The sequence below is a fragment of the Vulpes vulpes genome, chromosome 13 (genome assembly GCF_048418805.1).
Source record: "Vulpes vulpes isolate BD-2025 chromosome 13, VulVul3, whole genome shotgun sequence".
In the NCBI taxonomy this organism is placed as follows: Eukaryota; Metazoa; Chordata; class Mammalia; order Carnivora; family Canidae; genus Vulpes; species Vulpes vulpes.
Window position 1 is genome coordinate 128,010,334 of NC_132792.1, and position 19,538 is coordinate 128,029,871.

At 34.3% G+C, this 19,538-nt stretch overlaps 1 protein-coding gene across 8 annotated transcripts in view; it reads left to right on the forward strand.

The window, feature by feature from the left end:
• RGS7 (regulator of G protein signaling 7) overlaps positions 1 to 19,538 on the forward strand; it is a 501,308-nt gene that overhangs the window by 373,689 nt on the left and 108,081 nt on the right. For 6 of the 8 annotated variants that reach the window (XM_072732891.1, XM_072732892.1, XM_072732894.1 and 3 more), the window contains 2 exons: positions 2,053 to 2,159; positions 6,600 to 6,651. The exons of the other annotated variants lie outside the window; for them this stretch is intronic. In XM_072732891.1, the coding sequence (XP_072588992.1) occupies positions 2,053 to 2,159; positions 6,600 to 6,651 (159 nt within the window). The remainder of the gene's footprint in view (positions 1 to 2,052; positions 2,160 to 6,599; positions 6,652 to 19,538) is intronic. 8 annotated transcript variants of the gene reach the window in all.

Consider the following 19,538-nt stretch of genomic DNA (forward strand, 5'->3'; position numbering starts at 1 on the left):
CAGAGTGGGGTTACTACCTTTCTTAATAGCACAGAGTTTAAGAACAAAAGTTAGTGAGTATCTCCAAAGGTTTTGTTCATCCTGTAACACCCAACTAGCTCCTGAGTTTCAGCAAGAGTCATGGAACATGTGGGTATATACCTGTAAGCAACACAGACTTTGATAAGGTCTTCACTTTGAGCTAAAAGAATGCAGACATGATAAATATTATATATATATATATAGTATATATATATATATAATGAAAAATTGCTCCTTTGTAAAAAAAAGAACATTCTATGCAGGGAGGGACTCTATTGGAAGTTGGATAAGAGGATGGCTGGGACCCTTAATAACAGTCTTCCGAGGGCATGGCAGAGAGGATCATTGACAATTCTTCTTTATTATTGACAAGACAACACAATGAGAGTCCGGAAGTAGAAGTTACCAACTGAAATATTTGCACGATACTAGATGACAATTAAAAGGGGCACTATAGTACCTCATGGCGGATAAAATTTAATGATTATTTTATTATTGGCCCATATAGACATGGGAGGATAGAGGGGAGAGGCAGTTTTCTTATGCTTAGCTGCACCATACCAAGCAGTTTAGTGACTTGGTATCAAAGCTCTGCAGAATTGATAGCTGGAAAAACAGATAGATCCACCCAGTCCTGGAACTACTATAAGAATTCTAGAGTTAAGGGATGCCTGGGTGACTCAGCAGTTGAGCTTATGCCTTTGGCTCAGGGTGTGATCGCAGAGTCTGGGGATTGAGTCCTGCATCAGGCTCCCTGTGAGGAGCCTGCTTCTCCCTCTACGTCTTTTTTTTTTTTTAAGATTTTATTTATTTATTCGAGAGAGAGAGAAAGAGAGAGAGACAGAGACACAGGCAGAGGGAGAAGCAGGCTCCATGCAGGGAGCCTGATGTGGGACTTCATCCGGAGACTCCAAGATCACGTCCTGGGCCAAAGGCAGGTGCTAAACCGCTGAGCCACCCAGAGATCCCTCCCTCTATGTCTTTGCCTCTCTCTCTGTGTATCTCATGAATAAATAAAAAGAAGTCTTTAAAAAAAAAAAGAATTCTAGAGTTAAAGAACCATTTTTACTTAAGAAACAGAAATAAATCCATAAGTAAATTGTAAATAAGGATGCAAAAAAGATCAATAAATCCAACTTCCTGATGGACTGAAAAACTATTGTGCACATAGTTCCATGATTTCCAGACTCTAAGTTAGGACACGTTATATTGTTCTTGCACAAATTTAATAGTAACTTTGTTGACCAAATTTTATTAACCATTTTATTGGAAGAAATTGGTGACTGCTATGAAAGGAGAATGAGTATCATAGTGTTATGTTCCAGCTGTTTCTCAGCCCTCTGGAAGAATGTAAGCTTTTCATTGTCAAATGAACCTCTCCATGGTCCATATCTAGAACACTGAATATAGAGTATTAGAAGCTACAGCAGTCCAGATGATCACAGGAGTATAAAAGTGGCATAAGTGATTGCTTAGCACTCACTTAACGTAGCAAAAAAAAATGGTTTTGGATGCCTTAACTTTCCCTGATGACATCATGTAATAATAACACATATCATTAGAAAAATTGCTTATAATATCAGATTTTCCATTATATAGTCTGGGGAGTGATGCAAGTGAGAACACTTTTAAAAAGTTTAAAGTGCTATATAAATGCCAAATATAATTGTTTGTGGAAGACTATTAACATAGCAAAATATATCCCATCTATAAAATGAAGGCATCAGGTTCTGTGACTTTAGACTAACCTTCCAGTCTCAATGTCCCATAGCATTATGGTCTTGTGCACTGGTCATCATGCTGTGTGGTTGGTCATTGCACAGTTACTACTAGGAACAAGAGCTGCCTTAGTACCTTCTGTGAAAGAGCTGGAAAAAGAAAAATTTTAGAGCCAAGTTGTTTAGGATGCTAAGAATTTGTATGTAAGAATGTGCTCAAAAGGGAACAAGATAAAATCCTATACTCCTGTAAATTAACGTTTTAAAAAAAGATTTTTGTATATATTTTTGTTTGTTTGTCTTCATGAAACAGTGGAGGCTCTCCATTTGGGAACATTAATGGCTGCCCATGGCTACTTCTTTCCGATCTCAGATCACGTCCTCACACTCAAAGATGATGGCACCTTTTATCGGTTTCAGGTAAGTTTAATGAAAATATTCCTTAACGGTAAATTAGAAGTCTGCATTTTGTTTGTTGATAGTTTTTACAAAAGTTTTGAAAATATGACTTATTGTATTTGATTTATTCTAGTTAGAAACTAACAAATGTTAAATATAAGACAGGAAAAAATAAGCAGGGAAAAATAGAATGTGCTTGGTTAAGACGATTTGTGAAAGCTGAATTGTGTGATGATTGAAGTTATGTTTTATATTAAAGCTTGAGAAAAATTCAGAGTGGCTTTCTGGAATTCAGGACATGGAAGAGTTTTCATGCATAAGCTGCATTAGCCACTGGGAAGGAAGTTGAGAGGTGTAAATGAATTGATTATACTCTGGACCCTATCCATGGTACAAGACTGTCTTCAGTCCAAGCAAATTCTCATGGGAATGCTTGAAGATCCAACACAGAATTTAGCTAATTATACAAGCCCTCTTCATGTTGGTATCTGAGGCCCTTGTACAAGAAGACTGTGAAACCTGATGTGTATGATGCTTTGTGTGTGTGCATTCATCTGAGACAGAACTATACCGTAGATGATATGTGAACTGAGAAGAGTTGTTTAGGTTAGTTTCAAATGAGACAGTTGCTATTATTCTTTCAGAAATGATTGTGGACTCTGATTTTGGTCCTTGAGCATGTAGTTGACAATATCACAATGATTTCCCTGAAGTATGTTCTACATTTCATTAGGCAATATGGTTCATTAATAACTGACTGGTGAACTCTAGGTCATAAAATTAAGGCACATATAATACCAGAGTTCAGAGTTTAGCTCTAGGTATTTTTAGAGGATTGTCCCCATTGTCAAACTCGTAGACATTGGAGCATTTTTTTTCATTTGTTCTAAATATCATTAGATGTTCTGTATCTACAAATGACAAAATAGTAACTTGGGTGCCAAAGAACTTGGTTGGACAAATAGAGAACAAAGAAGAAATATGTTTTTAAAACATATAAAGATCTTTGTCTTCCTATAACACTCTCACTGCCACTTCCTTAGGACCCTTTTTATCCAAGACAAATAGTCAGAGAGCTTTATGCACCGAATAGCTAGGGGATAAAACAGTCTCCTGAAATCATGAACAAAATAAATTAGTTAAATTAATTGATTTTAAAAGGCTTTAAAATAAAGGAGCATTATCCTATACAGTTAAAGTAATGGTAGCTTAAAATAGCTTATTAATAAGTTAAAGTAACCTGTAGTCCTAAAGGTAACTTACAATAAATAAAAACTATTAGTGATTAGCAAACACAATATTTTGTAACACTTTTTTATTTTTTAAAGGAGTTTTTTCCTACTGCAGGATTATATTTTCCATATAATCTCACTTTCTCTGAAAATTTTTTCATATAGAGACTATAAGTAAACTTTAGGCCTAATAAAAATCTCACAAATTCTGAATGAAAGGATTTTTCTTTTTGCCAGTATAACAATTTTTATCTATCTTTGCAGTCAGTATTACAAGTAAAATCATCTCTGTGTAAAAGAATATATATATCTATGAGGGAAGCATTGAATATAATCTGTTTATCTCTGGAGACTTATCTAATTTAAATTTTTTCCTTAAAGCAAACTAGCTCAGAAATGGATCAAAGTTGATGATGATGTCTTGAGTGAGTAACATAATTTGCAATCTTTAACTCTGCTCTTGTCATTCCCAGACTGAAATTAGTAGGCAGACAAGGTTTACATGTCTTAGTCATGGTCATGGGTCAAAAATATGCAGAGTTGGGAATGGGCCAACTATATTCTAGAGAAAGGAAAGACAGTTTTTAAAGAGCTTTAGAACAAGACAAGGGAATGGGTACAAATGGTAGATGTATTATGTCACTACTATTTTAATGACCTATTCACATTTTAAATAGTATCTAAATGTGACATATTTGTAAATCTAATAATCATAGGATCTTAAAACCAAGATTTAAAAAAAAACAAAAGACACTCCAGAAAAGTCAGGAATAATTGAATTTCTGCTTTAATGTCTGTGAAGGCATTAATCAGTTTATATTTCAACAGCTCTAATAATAGAAAACACATTATTGTTCAAGGTGTCCACTTGCGTTTTTGTGTTGGTTCCAAGCAGCAGAAAGTTCTTTATTACATTGAACTGAAATTCAGCTCCCAGGCAGAATTTTTAAAATCATGAATTAAAATAGGAAACTTGCAATCTCATGTTTACTATTCCTCTAGTGAATAATTGAGATTTAACCATCATTAGGAATCTGAAGAAGCTTCAGGGCATGAGTTTGAGACAAACAGAACTCTTCATTTAATCTCATTGATATGCTGCAGTATGTAAATTTGTCTCAGTTTCTCAGCACATTTTAAATCTTGTGATTTCTGTATTTATTGTAAACTTGCAATTGTCTAATTATCCTCTAATAGCTAGCTGGAATTGAGATCTGACGTGATTCTCCAGGTCCTAATTTCATGACTTTCATTACATTAGTATATGTGACAAAGGTTATTGAGCAGCTGCTGGATCAGTTTTATCATAACTAAAGAAGCCACCTGTGAAAAGAAAAGAGAAATTCATACATTAAAATGTCCTAAAGTCTAGTTGAACTTTAAAAATAAATTTTTAAATTTCCATAAACTATTAACATGTGTTATTCTTTAAGTTCTTTTTTACTATAAATTAAAATACCTTTCCTAGAAAGAATATCTTGCAATGTTAGTGAAGAATGTTGGTTTTATGGCATTTCCACCTAATATCACAGCATAAAATAACTTCATTCTTTTATTTTTAGTCAGGAGATTCTCACTAAAGTAAATGATAGAAGAATAAAGAAAAAATATAAGAATTCAACTAAGAACATTCCTTGTGGCTTTGAAGAAAAAAAGTATATGTCTGACCTGTCTGACTAGAATAAATATTTTATAAGTTAGATAGATATATACAAACATACACGCACTCACACACACACACACACACACACACACCACAAAATAAAGGGAATAATGCTTTTGAGAAGTATCTCAAAAACTAGTGGCCACAAGATTTTAACTACATTGTCCCCTCTGGTTCCCCTAGATCCTGACCCAATTTTATCCTCAAAGCTCTATTTCTCAAAGAGTCAAGTGGGATTCATGTGAGAATGGGGTCATAAAAATCCTCAAATGTCTTCCTTTGTCTAGTTTTTCAACTCTCCCCACCCCACCTAAGTTCTTGTCATTTTGTTCACTTGTGTACAAACTAACATCAGTAGATTTCTTTATTCTTTATCTTTAGATTTCTTTATTCAGTAGATCAGCAATTTCTAAGAAAATTTAGAAAATAGATCACATCCCCCGGAAGTCTTGCATAGTTTGAAAAGGCTCAGAGGTTCAAACAGTTCTCCCCAATTATCCTTTCCCCATTATTGAGAATCCCTCTTCCAAAGGAAGGATTCTTTTGGAAGGAAGAATTCCCAGTTAATCAGACTGCCTCAAATATGCTTAATACAAATGGATAGTTAATATAACTGACTAATAAATATAATTAAGCCCACAAGTTTGATGTCTGTACTTACTTGTTTCATTGAATCCTGGAATCATCATCAAAGTTTGAAAGAGTAGATATGTGGTCATCCAGTTTCCTCATGGTCTGAAGCTATACATAACCATCTGCAGGCATAGAAAAGCCTATGAGAAAATACCAAATGCTGATGATAACAGGGTTTCCCGATAAGACAATTTCTTTGTACTTTTGTCAGTCAGTTTCTAGAACTTCACAGAATGAGATTTCTGTTGATTGTTAATCACATCAATCAAATTGATCAAAATTGAAACAATTAAAATTAAGTAAAATTAGTTTTTAAAAAAATCACCTCTGGTTTGTGCAGTTTAAAAATGCAAAGCAATAATAAGTGTTTTATGGAGAAATATTTTTTAAAGTGAGACAGAAAAGTCATTTAAATCTAATTGGATAATGTTAAGAGCTGTATGATATAATTAACAAAGCCAGACAAAAATGATTGCCAGATTTTAGGGAAAATTTTGATGGTTGACCTTTTGGATCTACTGAAGGTAAAAATGAGATACATGAATCATAGAAAACAATTTGTTATATTTAAACATATTTCATCCTGAGTCCTGCTGTTTTTAGTGTTTGTGGGCTAACAATTTTTTTAAATGATGCAATCAAACCTTTTACCTTTTACCTTTATGTCACTTGACATAAAATTGCAGCAAATTTATGACATTTTAAGTACCTGCTTGTGCTGCACACATTTGGAGACTGAACAATTGCTCAGCAAAGTAAATATATTAGTAAAGCCTTACAATTCCTCTTCGGGTAATTTTCCTGGATTAAAAAAACATACATCATTAGCAATCTGTTCTAGATAATTGATGAAAAGGAACACAGCTCATAAACCAAGAACTCTACTCATTTTGGATGTGTTTAACCTGGGTTCCACTTCTTTTTATTCCACAGACACCCTATTTTTGGCCATCAAATTGTTGGGAGCCAGAAAACACGGATTATGGTCAGTGCAATATCTCCTCATTTTATTATTCACAGCCAGTTTATATGAATGAACACATGCTCACATTTTATTGCTCTGTAACTGAGAAAAGAAAACCACAGTTATCAGTATAGGGCTGATACTGATAACTATCAGTTATATTTCTAACATTAAATTTGTGAATGGCTTTGTTTGGAAAGGCACAAGCCTGGTGCCAACTTTTTCCATGGCATAGCGCCCCTTACAATTATTATTTTTTTAAGTTTCTTCTGAGTAGGTTAAGGAGCTATAAACAAGCTTTAAAAAGTTTTAATTATTATTCTCATAGCACCATGGTCCATTAGAAAGAGTAACCAGGGAGCTCAGAGTTCCAGAGTTCTGCTTTACTCTCCTACTCAGATATGTTAAGTATTCTGTTAAGTCCCTTGACTTTCTGGGGCTCCATATTTCTCACTGTTATTTCAAGCACCCTATGATTCTATAAGCAGAAGGTATATTAAATGTAGAGAAGCAAGCAGAGGAAAAGATATAATAAGAAGCTTAATTGTAATAAAAAATGTTTAGTGAACGCAGTTCAGCAACTGTGATTTTAGTTAAGCCCTTGAAAGAAGTAGGCCCCTAACAAGTATCCATCTTTTTGCATCTTTCTGAAAGCTAGTGTTCAAAGATAAGACTGAATGGTTTTAAAATGTGATTTCTATGAAAATTTTTAAGGATTTTTTTCCTATGCCAAGTATCTTTATAGATGCTGGACTTCATCTACATGGTTAGGTAACTCATAGGCTAGGTGAGAAGAAAAGAATGATGCAGAAAGAGTTCCTGTTAAAGTGCTGAGTGACTATAACAGTGGTGTGTGCAGAATTATACAAAAGTTTAAAATAATGAGAGATTGACTTTACTTGGGGCATTACAGAATTATTTCACAAAAGAATTGAGAGCCATTTGAGTTGGATTTTAAAGGAGGAGGGGAAATTTGTCAGGAGACAATGCAGTGAATGCATTTGAGGTGGAGGCCCAGCATATGCAAGGGCAGTGAGAAGCCTTATAGCAGTCTGTCTTTCTTTGGCATTGCTCTTAGAGAAACCTTTTTGTAAGGACACTGTAGAATAATCCATAGAAAACCAATGGATCTATCCTTTATTTTTGTCATTTCAGAAATTTGAATTTAGTAGTTCATCCAAGATTGATCAGGTGCCAAAGATTCAAACTAACATAGGAAACAATAAAAACATGGGAATACTTATAAATTAATAGATTAGATGATTTCAGTATAAGAATACTGACTTATTAATTCAGGGCACAAACTCTTCAAAACTGATGCACTTAGGGAAAAAAAAAGGTGTTTTTAAAAATACCTGCAGATTTGTGGGTCTGAGCTGGAGAATATTGTGGAGATTTTGCCTAACCTAGGATGTTGCCTGAGAGTTATCTCACTAAAAAATATGAAATTCTGGTGGAGGAAACATTTGGATGGCTGAGAAAGAATATTTTCTTTCACTATATTAGCATCCCAATCTCTGTTTCTATGGAGAAAGACCCACATGCTGGAGGCAGACAGATCTGACCTCAAATGCTGTCACAACTTCATACCAACTGTGTGACTTTGGATGAGGCTTGTGACATTTCTGAGACCCAGTATGCTCACTTTTCAAGCAGAAATAATAATATTAACTTTCTTTAGTTGTTTAAATAATCCAAATTAATATGCCCAAGGTCACTGATATTGCTTCTCTCATATTCAATAAATCAAAATTGTTTTGTGCTCATCATCATTATTGTCTGCCAGATATATTGCCTCCGTTCCTTGCAGAAAAGCAAATTTTTATCTCAGTGTTCTCTCTAGACATCTTTTGTGTTTTTCACAAATATGTTAGTGTTCACAATAACAGTTCATGTTTCATTTCACAGTAGATTGATGTTTCAATGCTAAGCCTGCGGAAATGGCATGGCCTACACAGCAAATCATTTACAGAACATCCCTCAAAGTCAGTCATCTCAAAATGATTAATGTCATTCAGTTTCACATTAACTCTTACTGTGTCCATTTCAGAGAGGGTCACCCTCTATTTTCTACCCAAAGATGGAGTGCCTGTAATTTGTTAACTAACCATAGACGTAGCCTTTGATTGTTAAATTAATCCCACCTCCCAAATAAACATATACCTGCTCGTGTCTAGCTTGCTTTGGTTATATACAAGTGAAGAATAAAATAGTTATTCAGTAGAAAGTTATGAAAAAAGAGAGGAAGTAAATAATAGTGATCTCAGACACTCCTGCAGGTGGTGATGCTGCATTCTCTACGCTTTTTCTTTTTAGGTACAAATAAATCATACCAGCAATACAAATTACCCAACTTTGAATTTCCTATCATCATGTTTCTAGAGAACACTGTTATGAAATGTGGACCCCTGTTTATAAAGATAATATTGATGGTGTTAAATAGTTGGGCTATGGAGCCCAAAGCACAATGATTATTTAGGCTGTCATTTCTAAGACAACTTGAGGCAGACAGGAGTTTCATGCCCAAAACAGGTTTAAAGAATGTTTTTATTTCCTGTATTAGCAGCCCAACCTCTGTTTCCATCAACAATTTGAACTTATCCAGTAGGTTCTGCAAAATATAAACCTTTACAGGTCAGTTTATGTGGAGAAATGCTTTTCCATGCTTACCTTGGTCTTGTAGGAAAATAGAACACATTTGCCAGGTTTAGTCCCTAAAGCAAGCCAGTATGGACTGCAGGAATACATATCTATGAACACCATCTTTTGAAAATCAAATTAGGTGATATTTCTGGTATTTTTCACCCAAGTACAAAAAAAACATTCCAAGCCAAGCCAATTAAAATAAAGTCAGGAACGGGCAGCCAGGTGGCTCAGCGGTTTAGCGCCGCCTTCGGCCCAGGGCATGATCCTGGAGACCTGGGATCGAGTCCTATGTCAGGCTCCCTGTATGGAGCCTGCTTCTCCCTCTGCCTGTGTCTCTGCCTCTCTCTCTCTCTCTCTCTCTCTCTCTCTCTCTCTCTCTCTCTCTCTGTCCCTCATGAATAAATAAATAAAATCTGGGATCCCTGTGTGGTGCAGCGGTTTGGCGCCTGCCTTTGGCCGGGGGCGCGATCCTGGAGACCCGGGATCGAATCCCATGTCGGGCTCCCTGCATGGAGCCTGCTTCTCCCTCTACCTGTGTCTCTGCCTCTCTCTCTCTCTGTGACTATCATAAAATTAAAAAAAAAAAAAAAAACCAAAACAAAACAAAAATGATCTAGTGCAACGGGCTCGCAGTAAAGGGGCTCAGAGAAGCTTAAGAGAACTGTTCTAAGAAGTAGACACAGTAGCAGTGTTGCAAACTGAAACAGAAACCATGACAGGATGTTTACTGCTATATCTAGGCACACGCCTTGCACACTGACGTTCCTATAAATGAAGGCACATTCAATGTCTTCAGACAGACCCTTTTTGAGGGTGGAGTCTTCAATGTTCAAATATGACTAGAACCCCAAGAAATCAAAATTTCCTATAAAGACAGGAGCTGATTCTGTATTTGTATGACTAGCCCTGTTGAAGCCTGTCTTATTTAGTATTTCTATATTTTGTTCAAGATTTTCTGCATTAATTTTTATTCTTCTAATATTATTTTTTTTCCTGATTTCTGAGTGTTTTGGCACTCCCTTAACTTCTTCCTCCTAGGGAACTATCTCACTCAAGCTACCCTAGGGGTAATGCAACTGAGACCAACACATGGCAGTTGCAAAAAGACATATGTATTCTCAGTATAAGGGTCTTTTAACAATGGAAATTATTGACAACTATGTATTAAATTGTAGGATGATGATATGTGCCTTAGAAGATATTCAACCAAAGGCCTACAAAAAGAGAATGTATTTATTGACCCCCCTAAGAAGTAGACAATACTCAATTCCATTTCTCAAAGCCATGCTAAAATAATATTAAAGAGATGCAGAGAATTCATACACTTTTCATAGAAATAATAAGAGGCCAGCAAAAAGAAAGTGTTCTAGTTGACCAATCACAGCAACTAATTGTATGCTGATATAAGTCAATCGGAGAAAGACAAACATTATATGGTCTCATTCATTTGGGGAATATAAAAAATAGTAGGGGGGAATAAAGGGGAAAGGAGAGAAAATGAGGGAAAATATCAGTGAGGGTGACAGAACATGAGAGACTCCTAACTCTGGGAAATGAACAAGGGGTAGGTGGGCAGGGGGATGGGGTGACTGGGTGACGGGCACTGAGGGGGGCACTTGACCGGATGAGCCCTGGGTCTTATGCTATATGTTGGAAAATTGAACTCCAATAAAAAAATTAAATTAAAAAAATAATAATTACAGCAGCTTTGATATAAATAGTAATTTTTCCTTCAGGGATAGATTTTAAGTTGATCAGTTAACATTGGTAGAAAGATTGCTATATCAAAAGTTCTGTGTTTTGGGGAGGAATTTATGATTAATTAGAGAGATCAAATACACAATGATGCAATTTAAAAGAACTGTGAAGTAACTGCAGAAACAAAACCAAATAGCACAATGGCTTCAGAACTGTCTCTTAAATCATGAGTGACTGACAAAGTAACAGTGCCTTAAATTATTGTATATCAGTGCAGTGATCATTCTGTAGTGTATAATATTTAAATATGGAGAATTCAAGATGCTGGGGGAAATGGAAGAAGTCTACTTTTTAAAAAGTAGGCATTGTTTATTTCTTGACTTAAAACATTGCAAAGCTTTCCAATGAATCCATCCTATTAATGAAATTGTAGAGGGGAAAGTGAGTTGCTCCAGCTTCATTTTTTTGGTGCTTAATTTATATATTGTTTATTTCATAAAAGCTTTAATTAAAGAGCCTCTACAGTTCTACTTCAGAGCCCTCCATAGAACTCCCAAAGTTTTTATCATTTACTTTTGATGCTATCCTGGTATATCTATTTTTGAAGCCAGATGTTAGTGGCTGTTAGTTAAAGAAGAGATTTTTTTGAAAAATTCATAGGTTTTGGAGTAGAGTAAAAAGATTAAACAGAATGTACAATTCCAAAACACCTCAATCCTACTCACACTCTTCCATATTATTAATACCTTACATTAATACCTTATATTAGAGTAGTACATTTAGTATTATTGATGGACCTATACTGATGCATTATTATTAACTGAAGTCCATGGTTCACATTAGAGTTTAATCTTTGTATTGTACATTCTATGGGTTTTGACAAATGTATGATGACATGTGTCTATCATTACTGTGTCCTACAGATTAGTTTTATGACCTTAAAAATTTCCTGTGCTCTACTTATTCATCCCACTGTTCTCCTTCCTGAACCCCTGGCAACCACTGTACCTTTCCTGTCTCCATAGTTTTTCTTTTTCCAGAATATCATGTAATTGGAATCATATAGTAGGCAGCCTTTTTAGATTGCTTCTTCCACTTCATAACATGCATCCAGGTTCCTCTCAGTCATTGCATGATGGGATAGCTCATTGCTTTTTTTTTTATCATGGAATAATAGTCCATTGTATGAATATACTACAGTTTATTTATCCATTTACCAACTGAAGAACATCTTGGCTTCTTCCACATTTAGTAATTATGAATAAAGCTGCTGAAAACATAAGTATTCAGGTTTTTGTGTGGGCATTAGTTCTTGACTCATTCAAATAAATCCTTGGGAGAGTGATTACTGGACTTTATATGGTAAGATTATATTTAGCTTTGTAAAGTACACCCAAATAATTTTCCAGAATGGTTGTACCATTTTGCATTCTGACCAGCAATGAATGAGAGCTCCTATTGCTCCATGTCCTCACCAGTATTTAGTGCTATAGTGTTTTGAATTTTAGCCATGCTATGAGACATGATGTCTCATTGTTTTAATTTTTAATTCCCCAATAACATACAATATTGAACATTTTTTCATATGCATATGTGCCAAGTGCACATTGTACATCTTTTTTGGTTGAGATGCCTGTTCAGAGTTTTGCTCACCTTTTAATTGGGTTGTTGTTTTCTTACTGTGAGTTTTAAGAATTCTTATTATATTGTGAATATCAGCCCATCATCATATATGTTTTGCAAAGATTTTCACTTAGTCTGGGGCTTCTGTTTTCATTCTGTTAATGGTGTCTTTTGCAAATAAGTTATAAATTGTAATGAAGTCCAACTTATCAATTTTTTTTCTTTCATTGATTGTGCTTTGGTGTTGTTATTTATTTATTTTTTTTTTTGCTGTTGCATTTAAAGAGCCATCGCCAAACCCAAGGTCACCTAGATTTTCTTCTATGCTATCTTTAAGGAGTGTTATACTTTTCTATTTTACGTTTAGGTTTATGACTCATTTTGATTTAACACTTGTGAAAGTTGTAAGGGCTATATCTAGTTTTATTTTTATTTTCTTATGCATGTGGATGTCCAGTTTTTTCAGCACCATTTATTGAAGACTATCCTTTCTCCATTGCATTGCCTTTGCTCCTTTGTCGAACAACAGGTCGCTATATTTATATGATTGTATTTCTGGGCTTTCTGTTCTGTTCCATTGATACATATGTCTATTCCCTCACCAACATCGTAGGGTATTTATTACTGTAACTTTGTAATGGGTCTTGAAATTGGGTATTATCAATCCCCTAAACTGGTACTTACCCTTCAGTATTGTGATATATATTCTGCATCTTTGCTTTTTATATAAAGTTAAGAGTCAGTCTTTTGTTATCCACAAAACAACCTACAGGGATTTGATTGGAATTGCAGATCAAGTTGAGAAGAATTGACATCTTGACAGTATTGAGTCTTCCTATCCATGAACATGAGTTATTTCTCTATGTGTAGTCCCTTCTCCAATATTTTCCATCAGAGTTTGCACTGTTTTAATAAATATCTGGCATTTGTCTCAGTTCATCTGACTTATTTCACTTAGCATAATATCTACTAGGTCCATCCATGATGTCATAAATGGTAAGATCTCATTCTTTTTTTATTGCTGAGCATTTCATTTACAGGTTTCTAGTTTTAGAATGAATAAGTTATGAGAATAAAAGGTACAGGGTAGGGAAGTGGCCAATGGTATTGTAATAGTGTTGTATGGTGATGATGGTAGCCACGCTTGAGAATATAGCATAATGTATAAACTTGTTGATTCATTATTTCACACACTTGAAACTAATATAATATTGTATGTCACTATACTTTAATTAAAAATTTTCCATTAGAATATAAAAGAAATGTCAAAAATAATTTTATATTAACTAAAAGTTAAGATAGTAATATTTTGGATCATTAGTCAAATGAAATATATTACTAAAAAAACTGAAAAAAAAACTTCTGGTGCTCATTTTGTTAAATTCTTACCTATTTTCTTTTTTTAGCACACTGTTTACCTTTGTATGCTAATGCCAATGGTACTGTATTTCTAATTTCTAATTTCAATTGTCATTACTGATATACATATATATTTACATATATATTTATACATATACATATATAGATGTCATATGATGTTACCTGTAGGGTTTTTGTAGATATTCTTTACTAAGTTGAAGAAGTTTCTCTCTATTCCTGGTTTGTTGAGAGTTTTTGTTGTGTTGTTTTTTTTTCAAACGAATGAGTTCTAGATTTTGTCAAATTCTTTCTCTGCATTTGTTGATATGATTATATGGTTTTTATGTTTTATTCTATTGATATGCTGGGTTTCATTAATTGGATTTTACATGGTCAGCCAGCCTTGCATACCAAGAATAAATCTCACTTGGCTATGGTGTATGATTCTTTTTTCACAGTGTTGGATATGAATTGTTAATATTTTATTGGAGATATTTGCATTTTTGTTCATGAGAATATTGATACATACTTTTCCATTTTTGTAATGTATTTTTATTATTTTTTTTATTTTTGTGATTTTTGGTGCTAGGATAATACCAGCCTTATAGAATGTTAGGAATGACGCCTTTTGCTTCTATTTTCTGAAGAAATTGCGGGGAGTTGGACCATTTCTTCCTTAAATGTTTGATAGAATTCACTAGTGAAAACATCTTAGCTTGGCGCTTTCTGTTTTGGTAGATTATCAATTATTGATTCAAGTTATTTAATAGATATGAGCCTATGCAGATTATCTTTTTCTCCTTATGTTTTTGGTAGATTGTGTCCTTCAAAAAATTGGTGTATTTTATGTAGATTGTCAAATTTGTGACGAGTTGTTTTTAATATTCCTTTACTATCTTTTCAAAGTCCATGTATCAGAAGTGATAGCCATTTTTTCATTTATTGTTTTAGTGATTTGCGTCTTCTTCATTAGCGTGGCTAGACATTTATCAATATTAATCTCTTCAAAGAACCAACATTTAGTTTTGTTGAATTTCCTTGTGGTTTCCTGTTTTCAAGTTCATTGATTTCTGCTGTAATTTTTTAGTATTTCTTTTCTTCTGGTTGTTTTGGATTTAATTTGCTCTTTTTTTTTTCCATTTCCCATTTTGGAAGTTCAATTTATTGGCTTTAGATCTTTTCTTAAATATGTGCATTCAATGCTATAAATTTCCCTCTAAGCACAGCTTTCACTGCATTACAGATTATGATAACTTCTATTTTTATTGTCTTTTAGTGAAAGTATTTTTTTAATGTTTCAAGATTTATTTGACAATATGTTATCTATGTTGTTTAACTGCAAGCATTTGAAGGCTTTCTAGCAATCTTTCTGTTAATAATTTATGGTTTAATTTCATTGTTGTCTGAGAGTATGCTTTGTAAGATTTATATTTTTAAAATTTATTAGAACGTGTTTTATGGCCTAGAACATGGTCTATTTTGATGCATGTCCCACGGGAACTTAAGAAGATTATATGTTCTGATGTTTTTGGATGGAGTATTGTATAAATGTCAATTAAATCCAGTTGATTGATGGTGCTCTTTTGTTCATCTTGTCTTTACCAATTTTTTGGCCACTGGATCTGTCAACTACAGTCTTTAATTGTAATAGTATTTACTTACTTCTCCTTGAAGTATCTCAGTTTTGCCTCATGCATTTTGAGGTTCTGTTGTTAGGTGCATAAACATGGATTTTTATGTCTTCATGAATAATCCCTTTATCACCATATAATATCCCTGTTTATTCTTACACTTTTTTTTTTTTTGAAATCATAATTACAGCAATGTATTGATGGATTCGTATCAATAATTATTTTATTTACTTTTATTTTTACATTTTTAAAATTTAAATTCAGTTTGCCAAGTGTATTCTTACACTTTTTATTTTTTCTGAGATATGTTTTGAAATTAACTAGTGTTATTAGTGTTAACATGTCAAGTTTTTATCCTTCCCTTTATTTGTAATCTATCTGGTTCTTTATTTTTATGTGGGTTTTGTAGACAGCATATAGTTAGGTCCTGTATATTTGTCCGCTCTGAGAGTCTTTATCTTTTAACTAGCATATTTAGACCATTCACATAGAAAATAATTATTAATATAATAGGATTAATATCTACCCTATTTGTAACTATTTTCTATTTATTTTCATTTTCCTTTCTCTCTCTCTCTCTCTCTCTCTCTCTCTCTCTCTCTCTTTGCTTCTATCCTTTTTTCCTACCTTCTCTGTCTTTTTTTTTTTTTCCTTCTCTGTCTTTAATGGAACATTTTATGATTCCATTTTCTCATGTTTCTTAGTATATCAATTATACTACTTTTTAATTGTTTAAAGATTTGCCTAGAGTTTTAAATATACATTTACAACAAATCTAAGACCACTTTCAAATAACACTATACACTTTATGAGTAGTACAAGCACCTCATGAAAGAATATTCCCACTTTATTCCTCCCAGTCTTACAACATTGCTGTCATTCCTTTCACTTAATCATAAACTATAATCACTGAATATATCGTTGCTATTACTATTTTGAACAAATGATTACCTTTTAGGTCAATTAAGAATAAGAAAAATAAAATATTTTGTTTTACTTTCATTGATTCCTTCTCTAAAAGTCTTCCTTTCTTTTGTAGATCTGTGTTTCAGCCTATATCACTTTCCTTTTCTCTGAAGAATTTCTGTTAATATTTCTTATAAGGAAGGTCTACTGACAACAAATTTCCTCAATTTTCATTTGTCAGAAAAAATCTCTATTTCTTCACTTTTTAGGGATAATTTTGCAGAATAATGAATTCCAGGTTTGTGGGTTTTTTCTTTCAAAATGTTATTATTATATTATATTATCTCAGTCCACTCTTTTTGCTTATATGGTTTCTAATGACAAACTTGATGCAATTCTTATCTTTTGTCCTCTATATGTGCTCCCTCCTATCTCCCACCCCAGTTTCTTTCAAAGTTTTCTCTTGGTCTTTGGTTTTCTGCATTTAGAATGCAATACACCTAGATATAGATGATATAGATAGAAGTATGTAAAGAGATAGATAGATAGATAGATAGATAGATAGATAGATTCATTCATATTTTGGTATTAATCATATTTGATGTTCTCTGACCACCGTAGACTTCTGGTTTGATGTCCGTATTAGTTTGCTAGGACTCCCAGAATACCACAGACTGGGTAGCATAAACAACAGAAGTTTATTTTCTCATAGTTCTGGAAGCTGAAAGTCTGTGATCAAGATGCTATCAAGGTGATTTTCTCCTGAGACCTCTCTCCTTGGTTTCCAGATGGCTGTCTTTTCACTGTGTTTGCACATGGTCTTTTCTCTGTGCGTCCCTGGTGTTTCTTCTTATAAAGACACCAGTCATATTGAATTAGGGCCTCAGGGCAGCGCCAGTGGCCCAGCAGTTTAGCGCCACCTTTAACCTAGGGTGTGGTCCTGGAGACCTGGGATTGAGTCCCACATCGGGCTCCCTGCATGGAGCCTGCTTCTCCCTCTGCCTGTGTCTCTGCCTCTCTCTCTCTCTCTGTGTGTCTGTCATGAATAAATAAATAAAATCTTAAAAAAAAATAATTAGGGCCTCATCTTTATGACCTCATTTAACCTTAATTATTTACCTAAAGGCCCTATCTCAAGTCTCATACCAGAGTCTAAACTACCTGAGGTAAGGAAAATTCCAAGCTTCAACATATGAAATTTGAAGGGATATAATTTGATCCATAGCACTGCCTATTATTAATTTGGAGCAATTCTTAGTCCTTATTGCTTCAAATATTTCTTCTACACTTTCTTTGTTCTTTTCTGATATCCATTACATGTATATTACATATTTTGTAGTTGAACTACAATTCTTGGATATTCTGCCTCTTGTTCTCATTCTTTTTTCTATTGGTATTTTAGTTTTGGAAGTTTCTATTGACATATCTTGAAGCCTACTGATTCTTTAGAAGCCCATCAAAGGCATTCCTCATTTCTATTACAGTATTTTGATTTCTGGTGTTCCCTCTTGATTTTTCCTGAGTTTCCATCTCTGCTCACAATACTCATCTGCGCCTGCATACTGCCTGCTTTTTCCAGTACAGCCTTGAGTATTTTAATCCCAGTTGTTTTTGATTCCATGTCTGATATTTCCCAAATCTCTTCTATATCTGAGTCAGCTTCTCATGCTTGCTCTGTCTCTTCAAACTGTATTTATTTTTGTCTTTTTATACCTTGTAATTTTTTGTTGAAAGAAGGAAATGATGTAAAATAAACTAAGATAGATAAGCCTTTAATGTGAGGTTTTATGTTTCTCTATCTAGGATGTAGTCTGTGTTTACTGTTGCTGTAGCTATAGGATTTAGAGGCTATAATTTCCTCTGGTGTCCTTGCTTTTGTCTCCCCTGTTGTCTTTGGGTTTCCTTAGATACTTCTAACATAAGGCCTGAGACATGCAGGGTTTCTTTTTTCCAGTTGCTTCTTCTTCTATAGTGGAACCTTATTATCGTAGTAGTGAATTTTGTATATGTGTGGGGAAGGAAAGCATTGTATAATCCTATGATTAGGTCTCCATCTTTTAGTGTGCCCCTGAGCTGTGACCTTCACAGATGCTCCTTGGTTTTATTTGTTTCCCACTTCTTCCCTTAAATGACATTGGAAAGGTATAAGGGGCTTAAATTGGTAATTTCTCTATCTGCAGGTGGAGGACTAGACTGGGCTGGGCCTGGTATTTCCCTTACCCCAGGTAGTTCAGACTCTGGTTTAACCCCAGTTTACTAGATACTGATAGTATAGTTTCCCTTGAGAAAAGCTTTGTTAATAAAGAATAGATGTTATGGGTGTATTTCAAAATGGTTTTTGTTACCTTCCTCTTATTGGAAGCATGAGGGAATTTTTCTGAGATCCTCACTGTGAGAAGCTGTGAGTGCTCCTGGAGGTAAAATTCGCAAATGAGTGATATTCCCCCATCCCTGTCCACCACTCCCTGGAGTTTTTGATGCTCTAGGTTGTTCACACTGAGCCTCCAGCAATAAGGCAGTTACAGTTTTAGTTTTCCTATCCCAGATGGAGGTTTCTGTTCTTGGGCTTCTACTCCAGTGTCATGATTCTCCATATATGTCTGTTTGTCTCTCCAGTTTGGGGGCAGCAATTTGCCCTCTGGCTTCCATTCTCTGATGTCTATAGGGAGAAACAGTTGCTTTTTGCTATATTCAGCTTTTTCAGTTTGTGAGGATGGATAGGAATAATAATTTCCAAGCTGCTTACATGCTGGACCAGAAACCAGAGAACAGATTTTTATCACTACTAAGCAAGTTGTTTCTATTTGTTTCTGCTTTTATTTCATTTTTTTCTTCACTATTTCATCATGGGATAGTCTCTGAATCAAGATCTGAGAGAAATGGGAAACAAAGTTGGTTGTTTCTCCTCCATATGTTCTCCCCTGGCCTTTTGAGAATGTCTAAAGTCCAACCATCATTGTCATGGAAAATTTGCTGTTGTTATTTTCCCTTTGATTTCCCTATAGCTTTGGAAGTGGCCTAGAACAGAAAGGAAGAGGAACCTGG